This window comes from Botryllus schlosseri, chromosome 13 (assembly GCF_051294905.1).
Source record: "Botryllus schlosseri isolate E-star chromosome 13, Bs_hap1, whole genome shotgun sequence".
Classification (NCBI taxonomy): Eukaryota; Metazoa; Chordata; class Ascidiacea; order Stolidobranchia; family Styelidae; genus Botryllus; species Botryllus schlosseri.
Window position 1 is genome coordinate 20,159,093 of NC_137248.1, and position 15,970 is coordinate 20,175,062.

The 15,970-nt window shown below is 38.8% G+C and overlaps 1 protein-coding gene and 1 long non-coding RNA gene across 3 annotated transcripts in view; both read right to left on the reverse strand.

The window, feature by feature from the left end:
• Nucleotides 1-3,780: 3,780 nt before the first annotated feature.
• Nucleotides 3,781-5,458, reverse strand: LOC145453573 (uncharacterized). Its single transcript, XR_013919828.1, has 2 exons — nt 5,332-5,458; nt 3,781-4,312 (listed from the first exon to the last, which is right to left on the reverse strand). It is a non-coding gene; the product is annotated as an uncharacterized LOC145453573 (long non-coding RNA).
• Nucleotides 5,459-12,337: 6,879 nt separating this feature from the next.
• Nucleotides 12,338-15,970, reverse strand: part of LOC145454495 (uncharacterized) — a 42,790-nt gene continuing 39,157 nt past the window's right edge. Inside the window, exons 6-8 of one of the 2 annotated variants that reach the window (XM_080332489.1) lie at nt 15,777-15,968; nt 13,735-13,866; nt 12,338-12,762 (exon numbers count right to left, since the gene is read on the reverse strand). In XM_080332489.1, the coding sequence (XP_080188615.1) occupies nt 13,837-13,866; nt 15,777-15,968 (222 nt within the window). In that variant the 3' untranslated portion in view covers nt 12,338-12,762; nt 13,735-13,836. Of the gene's footprint in view, nt 12,763-13,734; nt 15,969-15,970 lie in introns of both variants that reach the window. The other variant, XM_080332488.1, reaches the window with a different exon arrangement.

The window sequence follows — 15,970 nt, forward strand, 5'->3', positions numbered from 1 at the left end:
TTTGTTAACCAGAGAAAAAATATATTTCCAAGTGAAAAAAGGTTTGTTACCCAGGGAAAAAATAGATTTCCAAGTGAAAAAGGTTTCTTACTCTGGGTAAACATCAGATCTCCAAAGGAAAATGATATGTTTAGTCAGGTAAACGACGGACTGTCAGGTGAAAGTGGTAATTTTACATAGGTAAACGTCGTGGGTTCAGTGTCGTTGGTCTTGTTAAACGTTGTTGCTTGACGTCGGTATCCCGTTAGTGTATTATTACGAGTGTGAAAAGGATTTACACATCTTGTGCAGAGTATCAGAGTGTTGCGACAGTAAAGATATTTTTCGCGTGACGAACCAAGATCGTTGTTTAAATGTTAATGCATTTCGATTACCGAGTTACTGTACAATAGAGATGAATCTACATTAGACCGTGTTGTGTACTTCGATTAAAACCACATGTAAATCTATTCGCACAACTCGATGATGTTGATGTAGTGTTACTAAAATTATTACCTATTTACACAACATAAAAATAACAATTCATGTCGTAGTAAGTAAGCTTCTTGAACTCGTGCTTGATGAAAACGATTGGCGACAAGTATGCTTTTGTGTTTGAGTGAAAAATAATTATTTAGAGTAGTGACAGTTTGTGACCAACGAATGCAAATCGATCATGGTATTACAATATACGCTTTCGTCAACATAACGACTTGGTGCAGGAGAAACACTTTAACGTTTTCAATAACCAGAATCTTGAAACATGCTGCTTGTGTGATTTACAGCTGGTGCACAAAGGTTAGCGACGTTTTTTAATATAGTTCCACTTTCTAGTTGTTTTGATGTGAGACTCGGCGCTTCTCGTTAGTAAAGTAAATTGTTTTGTGCGTTAGATTTGTGGTAAGTAAGTCGAATACATACTCTTTTGTGGAAGTAACTGTATTACTGCAATATCATTGGTAGGTCTTTGAAGCAGTCATCGTGGTTTTAATTTTGAAAGATGTCGCGATGTCGGTATAATATTTTCTAAAAGTCAAACTCGGACGGATATCATGGCTATGTAGGACTTACGATAAACATTATACTTATAAAACTTTGTTACAAGAACTATGATATTTCTGTAAGTACTATAGTCGTGTGTTGGATTATTTGAATATTTAGATACGTAACCATTCGTATGAAAAAGTTCTTGTGACATCAGAACAGTTTGTAGAGTCAAACCAACCATTCAGTTTCGTAGTGTGAGGATATCGAGTAAAGTCGATTACTTTGTGTGATGTAAATATCCTTCGTACTTTTGTAAGAGTTGTGAGGATGATCATTCGTATCCTACGAAGTAGCTAGTTGATACTACAAAATATTGAATGATCGCTAACACACTGAGTTCATAACCCAAGATAGTGAAAATTGTGTACTCTTAGACTAACATAATTCGTATCCAGCAAAACGATAGACACCAAAGGTTCGATGAAGTTTAAATCTAGATTGTATTAAGCGAAGTGATGAGTATCTACAGTAATAAAGTCGAAACGACCAAAACAAATTTTCTGTGTCTTGTAAATAACTATTTGGTATGATATTATACTTGAGTGTGTGACAATTCGTATCCGTCGAGGTTGAATGTTTAGCCATATCGAAATGAATCCAGATCACATGAATTATACATTAATCACAATAGAATCGACGAGAATGTTAACCACGTAGAGTGTGTTTGTTTAAAAGTTATTTCCAATACGGTTACTTCGATCGGTATTAATTCCATGTCATACAAAAACATGTAACCTTTGTACAGTTTCGTAGTACGGGAATATCGAGTGAAGTTGATTATTTTTGTGTGACGAAAACATCTTGTATTGATATTGGACACTGCTTTCGTTACCCAAGTGAGTGAAAATTGTTCTTGGCTGGACAGATATGATTAGCATTTAGAAAAAACGACTCACACCGATTAAGCGACGCTGTTTCCTATCCAATGACTGAGTGAAATTTCTCAGGGGTTTGATTTACCGAGTTAATTGTCGGCGATTCAATCACATACAAGTATATGGTCTTTTAGTGACTGATTATTGTGACGACATTTACTTTGACGAATGGCAATGGAAAAATGTCCAATTTCTCTGATCGTGTGCGTTGCACAAAGAGTTCTAGTATGTAATCAGTGAACGTCATGTAAATTGACAACGACTCTCAGTAGTTTGGTTAGATGATGGAGGTTCAAATCGATATCGCTACTACGAACAGCAATACAAACACATTTTTGTAGATTTCAGTGTAGCGCACATTTCGATTTTATTAATGCTGAGAGGTTTCTGTATTACTCAAGTATAGTTGAATAGGTGGTGCCTAGCAAACATATTCCAATTTACTTTTGTAATGATCAAAGTGAGTGTGAAATGATGCGAACGGATTAAGCATTAATCAAATGGTGGTATGTCAATTCACCTAGTGTGATATCTTGACACCAGGTAATGCGCGAAAGTGTTTCAATTCTCGCCGACAATAAAGTATTGCACCGGTTATTGTTCAACAAAGGAAATTGTTGTTTCATCTTTAGTCTTGTTTACTGCAGACAATTACATTTGTAAAATATTTCCTGATATCCACAATACTCTGCGTGGTTTGTACCAAGGCTGAATAATTTTCCAATCGAGAACATTTTAGACACACATAGTTTACAACTCAATATGTTAATAACAATGGTACTGAAAAGTTTGTTGCTGTCACAATAATCTTTACCACAACGCCGGGTCTAATTAACGCAAATAATTTAATAGTCAAGTCATGATCAACTATTACATATGTCAAATCAATGTGTCAATCCTTAAGTTTACATCATGATAATTTTCAATATAACACCTGCGTTCGATTGTAAGAAATGAATTCTCAACATGTTGGGTAGACTTTCAAATCTCGCATACTCAAACATATTATGTCAATCTCAAGTCGCGGGCACCGAGAAGTAATTACTTTTATCTTACAAAATATACCGCATAGTAATTTCTTTGTCTTACAGAATAGTAACGACTTTTCAAGTTGAATAAAAAAGACGTGTAGGGATATGAATACAACCAGGCTTGTTATGGATTTTAGGTTTTAGTGCTTGTATGGATTCGTGTATGTTTGGCTGTTTTTCATATTGATACTGTTTGAGTTGGTCGGTTAACGGATTTACTTGACAATGTTTTCGTGGTTGATTCTTTGAATATGGTAAGATGGTCAGATGTCGAGACGTAATACTATTTCCGTTAACTCAATTACAACAAAACATAACCAGCATTCAAATAACCCGTAAGCTACAAGTGGATTTAAAACTTGATGCTGTTTTGTGGTTAACTCAAGTCAGTGGTCATATTTGTGTTGATTTCAGGAATGATCATGACGAGTTGGTCGGGTAAATTAGTGGTAGTAACTATGACCGTACAGAGTTGCTGACATTCAAACATCTTTTACGCTGTAATATACGTATTTTATTGTGATAAATTATTTCTCAGTTATTGTTCAGACATTCAAATCTCGTATACTCAAAATATAATATGTTTATGTCAAGTCATTTATGTGCCGATTAGTCAATAGCTTACTTTGTCTTCAGAATAGTAACGACCTTTACAATTGAATAAAAAAGACCGATCATACGAATACAACCAGGATGAATTAATTCAAATTTGTGAGTTGCAGTGATATAATCAAGTTAGTGAAAACTAGATTTTGAACACTTGTTAATGTTGCAAATAATTCTTTTGAGTACACTGTTAAAAATATTCCATGCCAAATTACTGGTCTGGTCCTGGCAGCAGTTTTACGACTCAGAGACCGGTAAATTTGAAAAATATTTTCCCGTAAATAATATTGACCGTAATTTATTTTTACTAAGACTGACTGTTAAAATTTTTACGGAAAAGTCCCGTTACCTGACGTAACGGAAAACGGCTGTAATACCAAGTTACTGGTCTGGTCCAGTGCAGCAGTTTTACGCTGATGAGACCAGTAAATTAGAAATAACTCTCCCCGTAATATGATTTTACATATGCTGACCGTAGGAAGTTTTACGGAAAATTTCCGTAACTAAAGGTAACAGAAATCTCCTGTAACATCAATATACTCGTCTGGTCCCTTGCAGCAGTTTTACGTTCCTGAGACCAGTAAATTTGAATCAGGTTTATTTGTTGCGGGCACACGTTAAAAAAAAGTAAGTGTGGATAATGACGAAAATCCAGTCTTTCTTGTGAAGAGCATCAGTCAGCAACTGCCTGAATGAAGAGGGCTTCATCAAATCTTCAACGGCAGTTGAAGGACTGTTCTTTGGGCCATGCTCTTTTGTAGGTTCTTCTATAATCTGAACAAAGTATATGCAGTCATCAACACAGTTACAATTTGGGAACTTTGAGACGCTATAGTATGACATAGTGCGACTTTTCATATTCTTGTCAATTTCTCGAATAATGATGGCCTAGGATAGCGGTGTCGAACATAAGGCCCGCAGGCCGCATGCGGCCTGCGAAGCAATTCTGAGTAGTTTGAAAAACCCCTGTATTACCCAGCACATTTTCTAACAAATGTTGAGATATTATTGTAAAAAATACTTCCCGCAAGGCCACAAATGTCAAGATCATAGGCCATAATATAACTATCCGACAGTGGTGTTATGGTTTTACTCTAGTCATCATCAGGAGCAAGTTGGTGATACTGACATCCAATTCCCAAAACTCCCAAAAGTGCACACTGAGTTCATATTTTTATGAAAAAATGAGCCAAAAAGTAGTTATTTGTGAAGTGAAAAAGAAACTGTTATATGCAGGTCGCATGGAGAATATAATAGTTACAAAAAATACAATTCAAATATATTTGGTCGCACTGCAGTATCGCTTATACTCAAAGGCCCCAGACAGACAGAGAAACCCGAATGACGAATAATAATGAGCCAAATTCTAACGTCTGCGTTTACAATTAAATCACTTGTGTTCCTCAAAGCGCATACGATGAGTTAACGGCAGATTACGAATAAAACAAAGGGAGCATACAGATACGTCAGCTTATTCCGTCGTTAGAGTCAGTGTTTTAGCGATTAAATTCAAACGATCAATCTGAATTTTTGCCAAAATTCCGTTGTTTGCGAGTAAAGGTGCTGCTAGAATATATCCATATGATATGATCGTGAATGTTATGTAAAATACCAAAATGTATACAGGATTGATAATAAACTATTCAAGCGAAAAGTAAGGGCGGGCGTTTTAATGTAGGCCTACCGTAACATTTTGAAATGATTTGAGTGATCCGGCCCGCGAGTGGTTTGAAAGTTTGACTCCGGCCAGCGACGCTAGTTGAGTTTGATACCCCTGGCCTAGGACTTCGTACCTGAATCATCTTTTCCAGCGTGATTGCAATCTTTTCTGGCAATATTCCTTTGCATCGCACGTCCAATGCATTTCGCACGGCACCGTGCTAGAAGCGAAATGATCCCTTTCTATCACATAAGCATTCGAAGTCATCCTGATTGGAATCTCCGTTCTTTTTTTGAAATAAATCCTGCGTGATAGAAGCTTTTTTCGCGTGACAGGGTCAACTTAGCGGCGTGACAAGCTAGGTTACTGACTTCAAATGACTGTGTTAAGCCAGTGGGAGGAGATCAGATGCTAATGGTTACTTGGGTTAGCAACTGGTAAGGTGCAAGTACTTTACCAACAGACAGTAATCAACAGATCCTGGCTAGAGGATTAGGTCTAAACATTATATACCACATACTAACTGGAATATAGCATTTGGGGTGGCTGAGAACATTGACTTTTTTTCAATTTTTTTTTTTTAATTTTTTTTTTTTTAATGAAATCAACGACCCGTGACGGCGTGATCGCGTGCAACTGGCGACCAAGTCGGCGTGATCATGCGTGCCTTGGACACCGATTCCATACTGGGAAGTCATGATTCATAATGCCATAACGCTTCCATTTTCATTTAGTTCAATGTCAGAAAATGTAATACATTCTTATAAGCCATAGCTTCTGTTCACCATTAAACTGTAATGAAAATACATAGGCCTTCAGAAACAGCTCGGATACTGCTATACCTACAATATCTGCAATCAACACCTGCAATATTCTAAATCTAAAGTTAAGCTGTGGCTTCCAAACCCTCAATATCTTACAGCAACGCATCTTGTTATCATCCAATACGATAACATCACGTCGATATAACATCTATCTCGGAAAATTCAGCCGCACGTGCTCAGGCTCAGATATGTCTGACGTCTGACGCCGCTATGTCTCGAATATCTATGACGTCACAAAGTACTGTTCGCTCGAGCAGCTACGAATTCATGATCAAACAATTCATAAGGCCATTCGCAGGAAAAAGGTAAAGGACGTTTACTACTCTCGTCGCAATGGCAAAGGAGCATGGCGGCTATACAGTATACACCAGCTCCAGTGTTTCGATATATAGTTTGCATCATACATGCGTCAAGGAGTCTGCAATGGTGGCAGAACTGGTCCAACAGATAATTACACAAAAGATCATACCTGCACCAAAACTACATAACATACCAAATTCGCTTGGCATGCTACTATTGCTAGACCGTTATGTCTCAAAGCATACTATTTATAAAGCGATATAAACGATGGTATCTGCAATGCCCAAATGTTCGGATACCATTCACCGATTAGCATTCAGCACGGCCATCGATGTCGTAATTTGCTTGATGATTGAAACATGATGTAATGACGAAAATCACATATATATGTCCATAAGACCGTAAGCGTGTAAAATGATCGAATTGTAAGTGCAATAGCAATGTTGCAACTAATGATTATCCAGTAAATCGCTTGTACGAATGCAAAAGTAAATCCAGAATACCGATTATCCAGTAAATTGCTTTTACAAATCCAAAAGTAAATATGAAATACTGGTTATCCCGTAAATTGCTTCTACGAATTTAATCTGTAATTTTTTTACCCTCTAAAAACAAGTAAATTTACTTTCGACGTGCCCGTATATTAATTTAACGGGCATTTACCGTTAATATAACTGACGGGACAAATTTACCGGTATAATTTGAGTAAATCTACGAATATTTCTAAGAGTGTATGGTAAGATGTTAAAATGTCGCTTTGACAAACGAAAAGTCGGATCGCGAATAGAGTTGCAATGTTCCATTACTTGTTTCAAATCAATGTGCGTATAATATCAATATGGGACTGTGGGAAAGTTGATGGTCATGTTTGTCAATCCTATTTCAATTCACACTACGCCAAAGTCAAAATATTTCGTTTCGGATTATCTCAATTTACCTATAGAACATCTCGCGAATGGATTCCGACACCGTACTATAACTAGATCGCTATGTCTGATGCATTATCGCGTCACCGACGTAGGATTTTACAATTATTTCACACCTTTTTTGAATAAGCGTCAACTTCACAGAGGATTAGGGTTGGGGCAGAAATAAGTGAAAATTTGTCGGTATTCGAATCACCGTCTACGCCGGCTCTGTTATTCGTTACTTATTAAATTTTACCAGTGAAATCCGGTTCTGTGACAAACTAAGTACCAAAATAGTATCTTGTGAGTGATTGGAATGTATGTAACAGCAAGTCGCGAAAGATGGTTATGTCCGAGACAATATCTTGTCAGCGATCGCGGGGTTTGCAACCTATTTCACACCTTTTTGAAGTGTTAGTTTGTGAACGCGGCTATTGTTGGTATCACCGTCTACGCCGGTTATGTGACAAACTTATTACCAAAATATTACTTGTGCGTGATCCCTATCTTTGTAACATCAAACCACGAGAGATGACTATTCTGATGTGCTATCTTGTGAGTGGTCGTAGGAAATATTTCACACCTTTTTGGAGTGTTAATATGTGAACGCGGCTATTGTTGGTATTCGAATCGTCGTCTACACCGGCTCTGCGGTAAACTAAATAGCAAAACATTACCATGCGACTGATTCGAAAATTGCGCTATCGCGGTGAAGTCACGACTGTGAACAGCAGACTATTCTGTAGGTGCGAAACAGCGGTATACAAGGTGCGAATAATCCGATCTGAAAGTACTATTCAGCTAGCGATCAATAGCGAGGAAAGACTTAGAACACGATCGGTCATTTGTCACGACTAAACTACATCATATATAATAATTTACGATATACACATTAACTAAGGACCAACCACGCCGCCACGAGTTTTCACGTTAGCATGCCGCCGCCGCCTATACCTGAAACGTTAGCATGCGACCTCCGCCATAAGACACAACGACAGGTCACCAGAGATCCCGTAAGAATACATGACAGACACATCGTCGTTAGCATGTCGCCGCACGTATACCAAAAAACATTAGCATGCCACCACGAGTTTTCACGTTAGCATGCCACCGCCGCCTATACCCGAAAACGTTAGCATGCGACCGGAGCCTATACCTGAAAACGTTAGCATGCGACCGAGAGGGGGGGTCAAAAAGGTTAGCATGCCACCACGAGTTTCGCGTTAGCATGCGACCGCACCCATAAGAGCCCTATGCAAAAGGGGGTGTGGTCACGACCGATCATATACACTACTGGCGTGTGTTAAAATGTTTGAGAACCACTGTACTAAGGTGAATACTTCGTATATCATTTTTATGTTCAATTTCTGGCGCGAAATCCCGATCTCAAGGCCCCCGCAGGTTGAAAGGTTTCAACTGCTAAACATCACAGAAATCCTAAACGAGATTTATATAATTCGGATCGCTTGTGTGATTACTGATTGGCCAATCCATTATTTTAGTGACATGCTTATAAAAACGATTCGCGCGTGCCTTAGATAGATTCGTTCTCTGTGTGCGCAGAATTAGGGTATTTATATTTTATCTACACATATAGTAGAAGCGTGTTTGAAGCTAACATGGTTATGATGCTGTCAGTATTGTGTGTCCTGGAACTGATCCAAAAGTGGAATTAGCAAATCTACGAACTTGTCACTGCTCACAGATTTAAATTTCATTCCTGTTCTAAGAATCGGGACAACCTACTTTCATCTCTATAGTTTTGACAAATTGGTTATTGAGGTCGACTAGCCTATGAAATCTCGTCACTGTTTCTGACAAGTGTAGGATATCATCAAAGCAATCTTTAGATTGTTTTAAATAAGCATATATGTTATCTCCTTGTCCTCGCTATATAATCAAATATCAATATTGCGTTTTGGTTTGTAATCCCAATTTTATATAGTGCGGCCCGCGAATGGATTCAGATATTGAATGCGGCCCGCGAGCTCAAAAGTTTGCCCACCCCTGCGGTAGCCTATATATGATGTAGTGGTGTAGCGTGTAGGAAACTTATAGGATTCCTTAAATAGATCACTTTGAGCGCGCATAATTAATACCACAACCTATTCTGACTCAAACCACCACTAACATATGCAATTCAGTACCGCTATCCTGCAGTAGACGAATACTTGTAGCAAGAAATTCCACTTCTTGCTTCACCCGAAAAGTTGTTAAATACTGCTGCGTAATTGCCTTCATTGCTGGGTGTAGTAGGGTATTTTGAAAAGAAAACCGTGACTAGACTTACTGTAAATACATACTAGATCTATATTATTACCACTCATCAAAATCAGATATGGCTGATACAATGTAATTGAACTATGACTTCATCCGTTCACCTTTTTGACATAAGACTAAGAGCTCACAAATAGTAAGTTTGCCCTATGTCGCGGTTTGTTTACATCACACTGCAATCTGATTGGTCCGTGTCAAAGGTCACGTAAGTGTCTATTCATGACCTATGTTCCACTCTATTCGCATACAGTCGATAGGCAATGCTTTGCTAGTGTGACGTCATATTGACAGACAACGTGTCACTGCTCATTTTTGAATCCGCTAGTTGGCGCTAAAGAGTGTCCGGAATTTGTTTCACACAAATATGGTAACCCTATGATAGACTCACTTATTCCGTGAGGCCGCATCCATCATAACCATTTAATCACTATGCTTGAGACAATTATCTTCCAATTATACCTTTATTTCATGTAATGTCGTGTTCCCAATGATACTCGACAAAAACCTGTTGAATATTGCACTAGAGCCAAATATTTCGTATATTATATTTCTGATATATATCATTAGACGACTCCATCCGACTTTCGCTGTCTTCTTGTTAACCAATAAGGTTCGAATTACTTTAGAATGTAATAAGCATTTATATCCTATTGTAAATTTCTTTGTCATGTAGGACAGACCTGAGCAAAGTGCGGCCCGCGGAGCTATTCTCAGCGTCCCGCGAAAAGTTGCTTTGGAACTCAAAACATAAAACTTACTTCTTAACATTGCTGCGTGGACTAAAACCATAGGCTGTATTGACTGAACCGAAAATTCGATTACTTTCAAGCCTGTCCATTAATATGCCGGGATTACGCAGCCTAGGCTATGTAGGCTACCTCGCATGTGTAATCTGGATTCGAAATGACGTCAATTTAGCCTGGCACGCCTGGCACGGCTAGTGGGCAGCGCACTCGTTCGTCAATTTCATGTGGCCCTTTAGTCGAAATGGTTTGCCACCCCTCGTCTATATATATGACTAATTTACCCGTAGGTTGGGTATCTATAGTAATCTAGAGTCAGTCAGCCGTCAGTAACATCGGATGCAGCAACGAAGACATAGGTGTCGCCATGCCGGCTTGTGACGACATAATAAATACTTGTCAATTGTAGATAACATCATAGTTGCACTAGAACGCACTTTACTCCGTGCCATTGCTGTGTACAGCATTAAAATTCTGATGCGGCGTTTTAACACTGGCCCTGTACTCGTTAATATTAAGCCATACAGCTCGATTCAATCTTTAAATGTGCGATTATTATTCAACTGTAACTGCTAGAGCAATATGGGCGGATATAACGACGTGATCAACAGAAATAAGATTTGTACCAAATGGCCAATGGTTTGAAGTTCGATATTGGTGCGCTCGTTACCAGTCCACCCGGTGTCGATCAAGTTTATCGGAATATAATATTTTCCGTTGAAACGAATCGAATAATCGAATTAAACACGTGCCATGCCTATAACGAATTAAACTATGCAGTATGCACATTGCACATTTACAAGGTTACGAAACAGATAATTAGCCTTGAAATTGAAAATCGCGTATCAAATCAGTAATTTGTCTCCAACATAAAATACCATGGGGTTCTGGGCTACTCTTCTGGCATCCCCTATTTACGCTCGAAAATCCTTACTGGAGTGAATGACGATGATGTCCAATTTCGCGACCCGATTAAAGAACTATCACGAAAAAACGAGTATTTGCTCATCCGATTCATAACAACGATGACATGGAATGCTCGGCTCGTGCCCGTCATATCGACATGTGCAACGAAAATACATAGTGATCAGTATTTTCGAACCGTATACAATTGGCCAACAATGTCGTGCTGATGATGAAATTACGGGTATGCCGAATACCCACAATTCACAGGCATATTTCGCATATCGAGGTTCGGCATTCATGTACGAAAATTGAACATTGAACATACGACTGGTCTGCTGTTAAATTCCCAGGAACATGGTTAGTCGGAAAAAGGAGCGCCAAAGAGGAAAATATTCTTAATTTCACGAAGGCCTGCTGTTGAATTATGTGAACTCAACAGATATGGTTGTTGCATATATAATGGCATCGTATAAAACACGTCGGAGCCGGAGCTACCCCTCAAATAACTGGCTCCAGCTCCGGCTGAATTTTATGTAGAGCTCCGGTTCCGGCTCCAGCTACAGCTACCAAAGCCCTGGATGCAATACAATTGAATTTGAAATCTTTGAGATTTTATATCTCGTAACTGTGAGCAGGGCATTTTTGGATTTTGAAATCAATTTTTTTTTGCGAATGATATTGCCTCCGTTCTGACGAGGCTATTTCAATGAAGTTGACTAATTTTTATATAAGATTTTCTCCGTTTATTACCGATGTCTTAATGCAAATTCTATCAATGGCACCTGTCAAGGTGCCAACGCGTGGAAAAGGCATCATTCTTTCTTCAGGCATGCCCGGAACACGATATTGGTAAGCCCAATATCGAAATCTGCCACCAGGAAGACTATTAGATTTCCTAGAACGGCCGAAACCCTTAGTATGCTAACTTCTTATTGATGATTCCGTGATAGATCCGTCGCTTTGGTGCTTCTGAAAGAACGCCAATACAGATTCAAAAGCTGACTGGTAATCTCTGAGTTGAGGCTACGACCAAATGAACAAGTAAATGGAGTCCATTTACATCTATCTACTCCGTAACAATACCGCAGGCATCATCATCGTCGTTCATATTGTATCACATAAGTCCGGTCTACAACGTCAAGTCCACAATATAATTTCTTGGAACATCGAATTCATACACATTTTCTGATTAAGTATATATTAGCATCATGAAAACGATTAGAAAGCATAAAAAAATATAAATTTGTTTGTAAGTCCAAAACGTGATATAAGAAATGATAACGCAACTAAATGTGGGTTGTAAATTGATGCACCATAGTCTGTTGTAGGTAAATGTACTATTATTGCTTTCACCAGCATCGATCCGTCTTTATTTGACATGCTTCTCGACTATGTGATACAGATGAATTCTAAATTGGTACAGGATGCGATGGTGCAGTGTGAAAATCTTCACAACCATACATAAAGAGGTTGTTGTGATGATTTGTGTCCTGGCAAGTGGGGCATCTGGCAGATAACGGCGAGGTTGGCCCACATCTACGAACGAACAGTCTGCATCCAATAAGTCGCAGTTGGGGATTCTCATCAAATATTTCCCGAACTCAATCTGAAAATTGAACACAAAATAAATATCACAAGGACGTAGCACTTGAAATATAAGCATCTTTGACATTTCTCAACCAAGATAAGTGGTGCAAGACTTAGAAAGCCGTACAGGCTATATCTCCACCTTCCTTGTCCAGTAGCATATGCACATCACGCACTCATGGTATGCATATGCAATTATGCATGCACAGATCGTGTGTATGTATATCATGAGTCGGTCTACATGCCGCAAAACATCAAGGGCAAAAATGAACTACGTCCTTTCCTTTCCTTAATTGACAGTTTAGTATGTGTTTTGCCAGGCGTTGTTTCTCAAACGTGACAGTCTCGGGCCTAAACTTTCAGAACGGTGTACATTTCTGATTGTATACTTGCGTATAATTATAATCCAACGTAATAGGATGAGGACAACTATGTAGTATTCATTGTCTGCCTTAAACTTGTCGATATAGTACAACGGTGAGGAAATGCGTGGCAGAAATTGTGCAGAGGGTTGCAAATCGATGATGCATCAGTGGATTTGTATGCGACTTTTCACTAAAATATATTAGCTGCCATCGGAATGAGGTGGACTTCTGAAGAAGATGGCTGCTGTCAAAATATTTTTCACTTCTTAGTTCATGTTGAGACTACGTCATATTTAGAGCGCAGTCCCCATCAAATTTAGAAAGCTGATGACCAAAAAAAGTCAATACTGATAGTGCGGCGGTGATTTATAGACTTGCTCAAAATTGCTGACTATTTTTTAGTCATCATCAGCATAATCTTGGCTGCACACTGCACAGTGATATGGCATTGGTCAAGTGATAGTGTGCCGCTAAATATTTTTCCCTTTGCGAGGGTGCAACGAGGTCAAAAAGATTGAGAACCACTGACTTAATCTAAAATCTCAACAATTCAATGTTACAGTGGAAAGCAGAGACCGAACTTGAATCTTTCATATCTATGTGATGCCAACAACAGTCCTCCATACCTGTCTTCTGGGAATGTCGCTTGCTCAAGTGCACAAAAGATTGCTGCTGGTCACACAACAAGCGCTACGAATCTTCTGTAGTTTGAACCAATCATCTTCATCTTAAATTGCTACACCACTGAAATAAAATTCCTGCAGCAGCAAGAGGTGTCTTGATGAGGAATATTTTATATCCATGTTAGAGAGAAGCAAATTCAGCAAATTTTCAGGGTTTAATCACGCCAAGAGACAGCTGAGTGCAAAACACTTTTACAAGCCCAATGTCTAGAACAGGGGTCGGCAAACTTTTGCCAGTCGCGGGCCAAATTTCGGGTGTACAACTTTTTAGCGGGCCGGAATTTTTATTAGTACTATATTTTACGCTCACTTCGGTATATTATCCTACATTGCTGCAATCTCAATCATACCTATCAGAATACACATGTATTTACACTTCAACAACACAGAATAAATGTGACAATTGACGCAGCTTGCTTTGTGAAAGGTTTTCAACTTCTGGTAACAAGTCAGATGAAACAAGAATCAGACCCTATTCAAAATGGACGTCAAAAATACGTGATCTTAGCTTGCTCTTCGTGAATTTCATTGTTCAAAACTATTGTTCACATGCGTACCTGCTTCCAAAAATCGATGCAATTTCTTTTTGCATTGTTGGTCAAGCTGGGATAAAGACCAATTTCAAAAACGTACTCTTTGTCAAAGTCATGCAGCGATATGCTCTTTTTATGAAATTTGTCATTCAATTCAACTGCATCGCATTTCAGAAAGGCCCATTTGAAATTTTCAGGCAATGGTGTTTGCGTCCACATTAAACGGAGTACTGAATAGTCAGAATTCATTTTGTAGAGAAGGAATGTCGGAAAAGCGGGTGAATATTCCGTAGTTAAATTTTGTATCACATTTACAAATGAAGTGTTGGTACTAGGTTTTCCCTCCTCCAGTATAAGAAAGTGAGCATAATTCTCTTTGTACTGTTGACATTTCCAGAGTCACAGATTTATTTGAATGCGCCTCAACATCTCATGTATTTAGTTGTTTTTCCCCTGAAGTTGCAAATTCAATTTGTTCAGATGTGACGTTAAATGTACCAGGAAAGCAAGATGAGATACCCATTTTCGATTACAAGATTACAGTCGGCGATATTTGTGTTTTCGAGGAAAGTTGCTATTTCATTTTTCATTTCATACACTGGTGTAAGCATATAGCTGCTCGACTTAATGCGCGAACATGACAGATATAGGCCTACATGACATCACCATATTGATTCTCTGCTTCTAGTAATATCTGGCGTAACTGATTTAGTTAATGAGACAAAAATCATATTAACAGTTTACAGCGTTGTGGCCAAAACACTATTCAGGTTTGTTGTCTTGGCACACAATGCCTTCTGGAGAATTAAACTATAGATAGGCTAACTAACATACGGAGGCTAGTTATAATTGAACAGTTTGAGATTCTGTCATTGCGTCTGAGATGTTCCAAGCGTTTTTGAAGCAAAGGAAGGACACCTTTATTGTCACACCCCATTAGAGTGGTAAACCCTTTAAAAAAGTATGGAACACCTTCGGTTGCGAGATACACTCGATTGATAAGCACTGATCCAGTCTAGTCTATCTCCATCTCCTATTTCAACCACCTTCGTTCTATGGCGTAACAATAGACTAATATGATGTAGGCTACTATTATATCGTAGCAATGCCACATTTTTTTCATGCAGTGCTGCACTAGGCTACAGATTGAAACTCATGAAACGGCGGGCCGTATTCTTGTGATAACTAATTATTATGTCGCGGGCCGGATCCGGCCCGCGGGCCGTAGGTTGCCGACCCTTGGTCTAGAACAAAATCGAACTTAAAATAAATATTGCAAGGATGCAGCACTTAAAATAGACATTATCAACATTTCCTACCTAAAGGTAATTGACAGCTTAGTACGGCCTGTTTTGCCATGCGATGTGCATCAAACATGACAGAGATGCATATTCTCGGGCCTAAACTTAATTTTCAGGATGGCGGAAATGTCGATTTCCATACAACACTTACTGTTACCGTCGTTTGCTTTCTGCAATTGATCAAACGCTTCTTTAGAAAAAAGTGTTGCATCAATTCGTCGTACGCACTTCTGCTAACAATTTTCCATTGCGTCTTACACCCATCGGAGGTCACCAGCTTTTCGCGCAGTACGATATCTACTGTAGGGTAAGCCACCGTTGCCAGGCAATGTCGTACGCTACTCT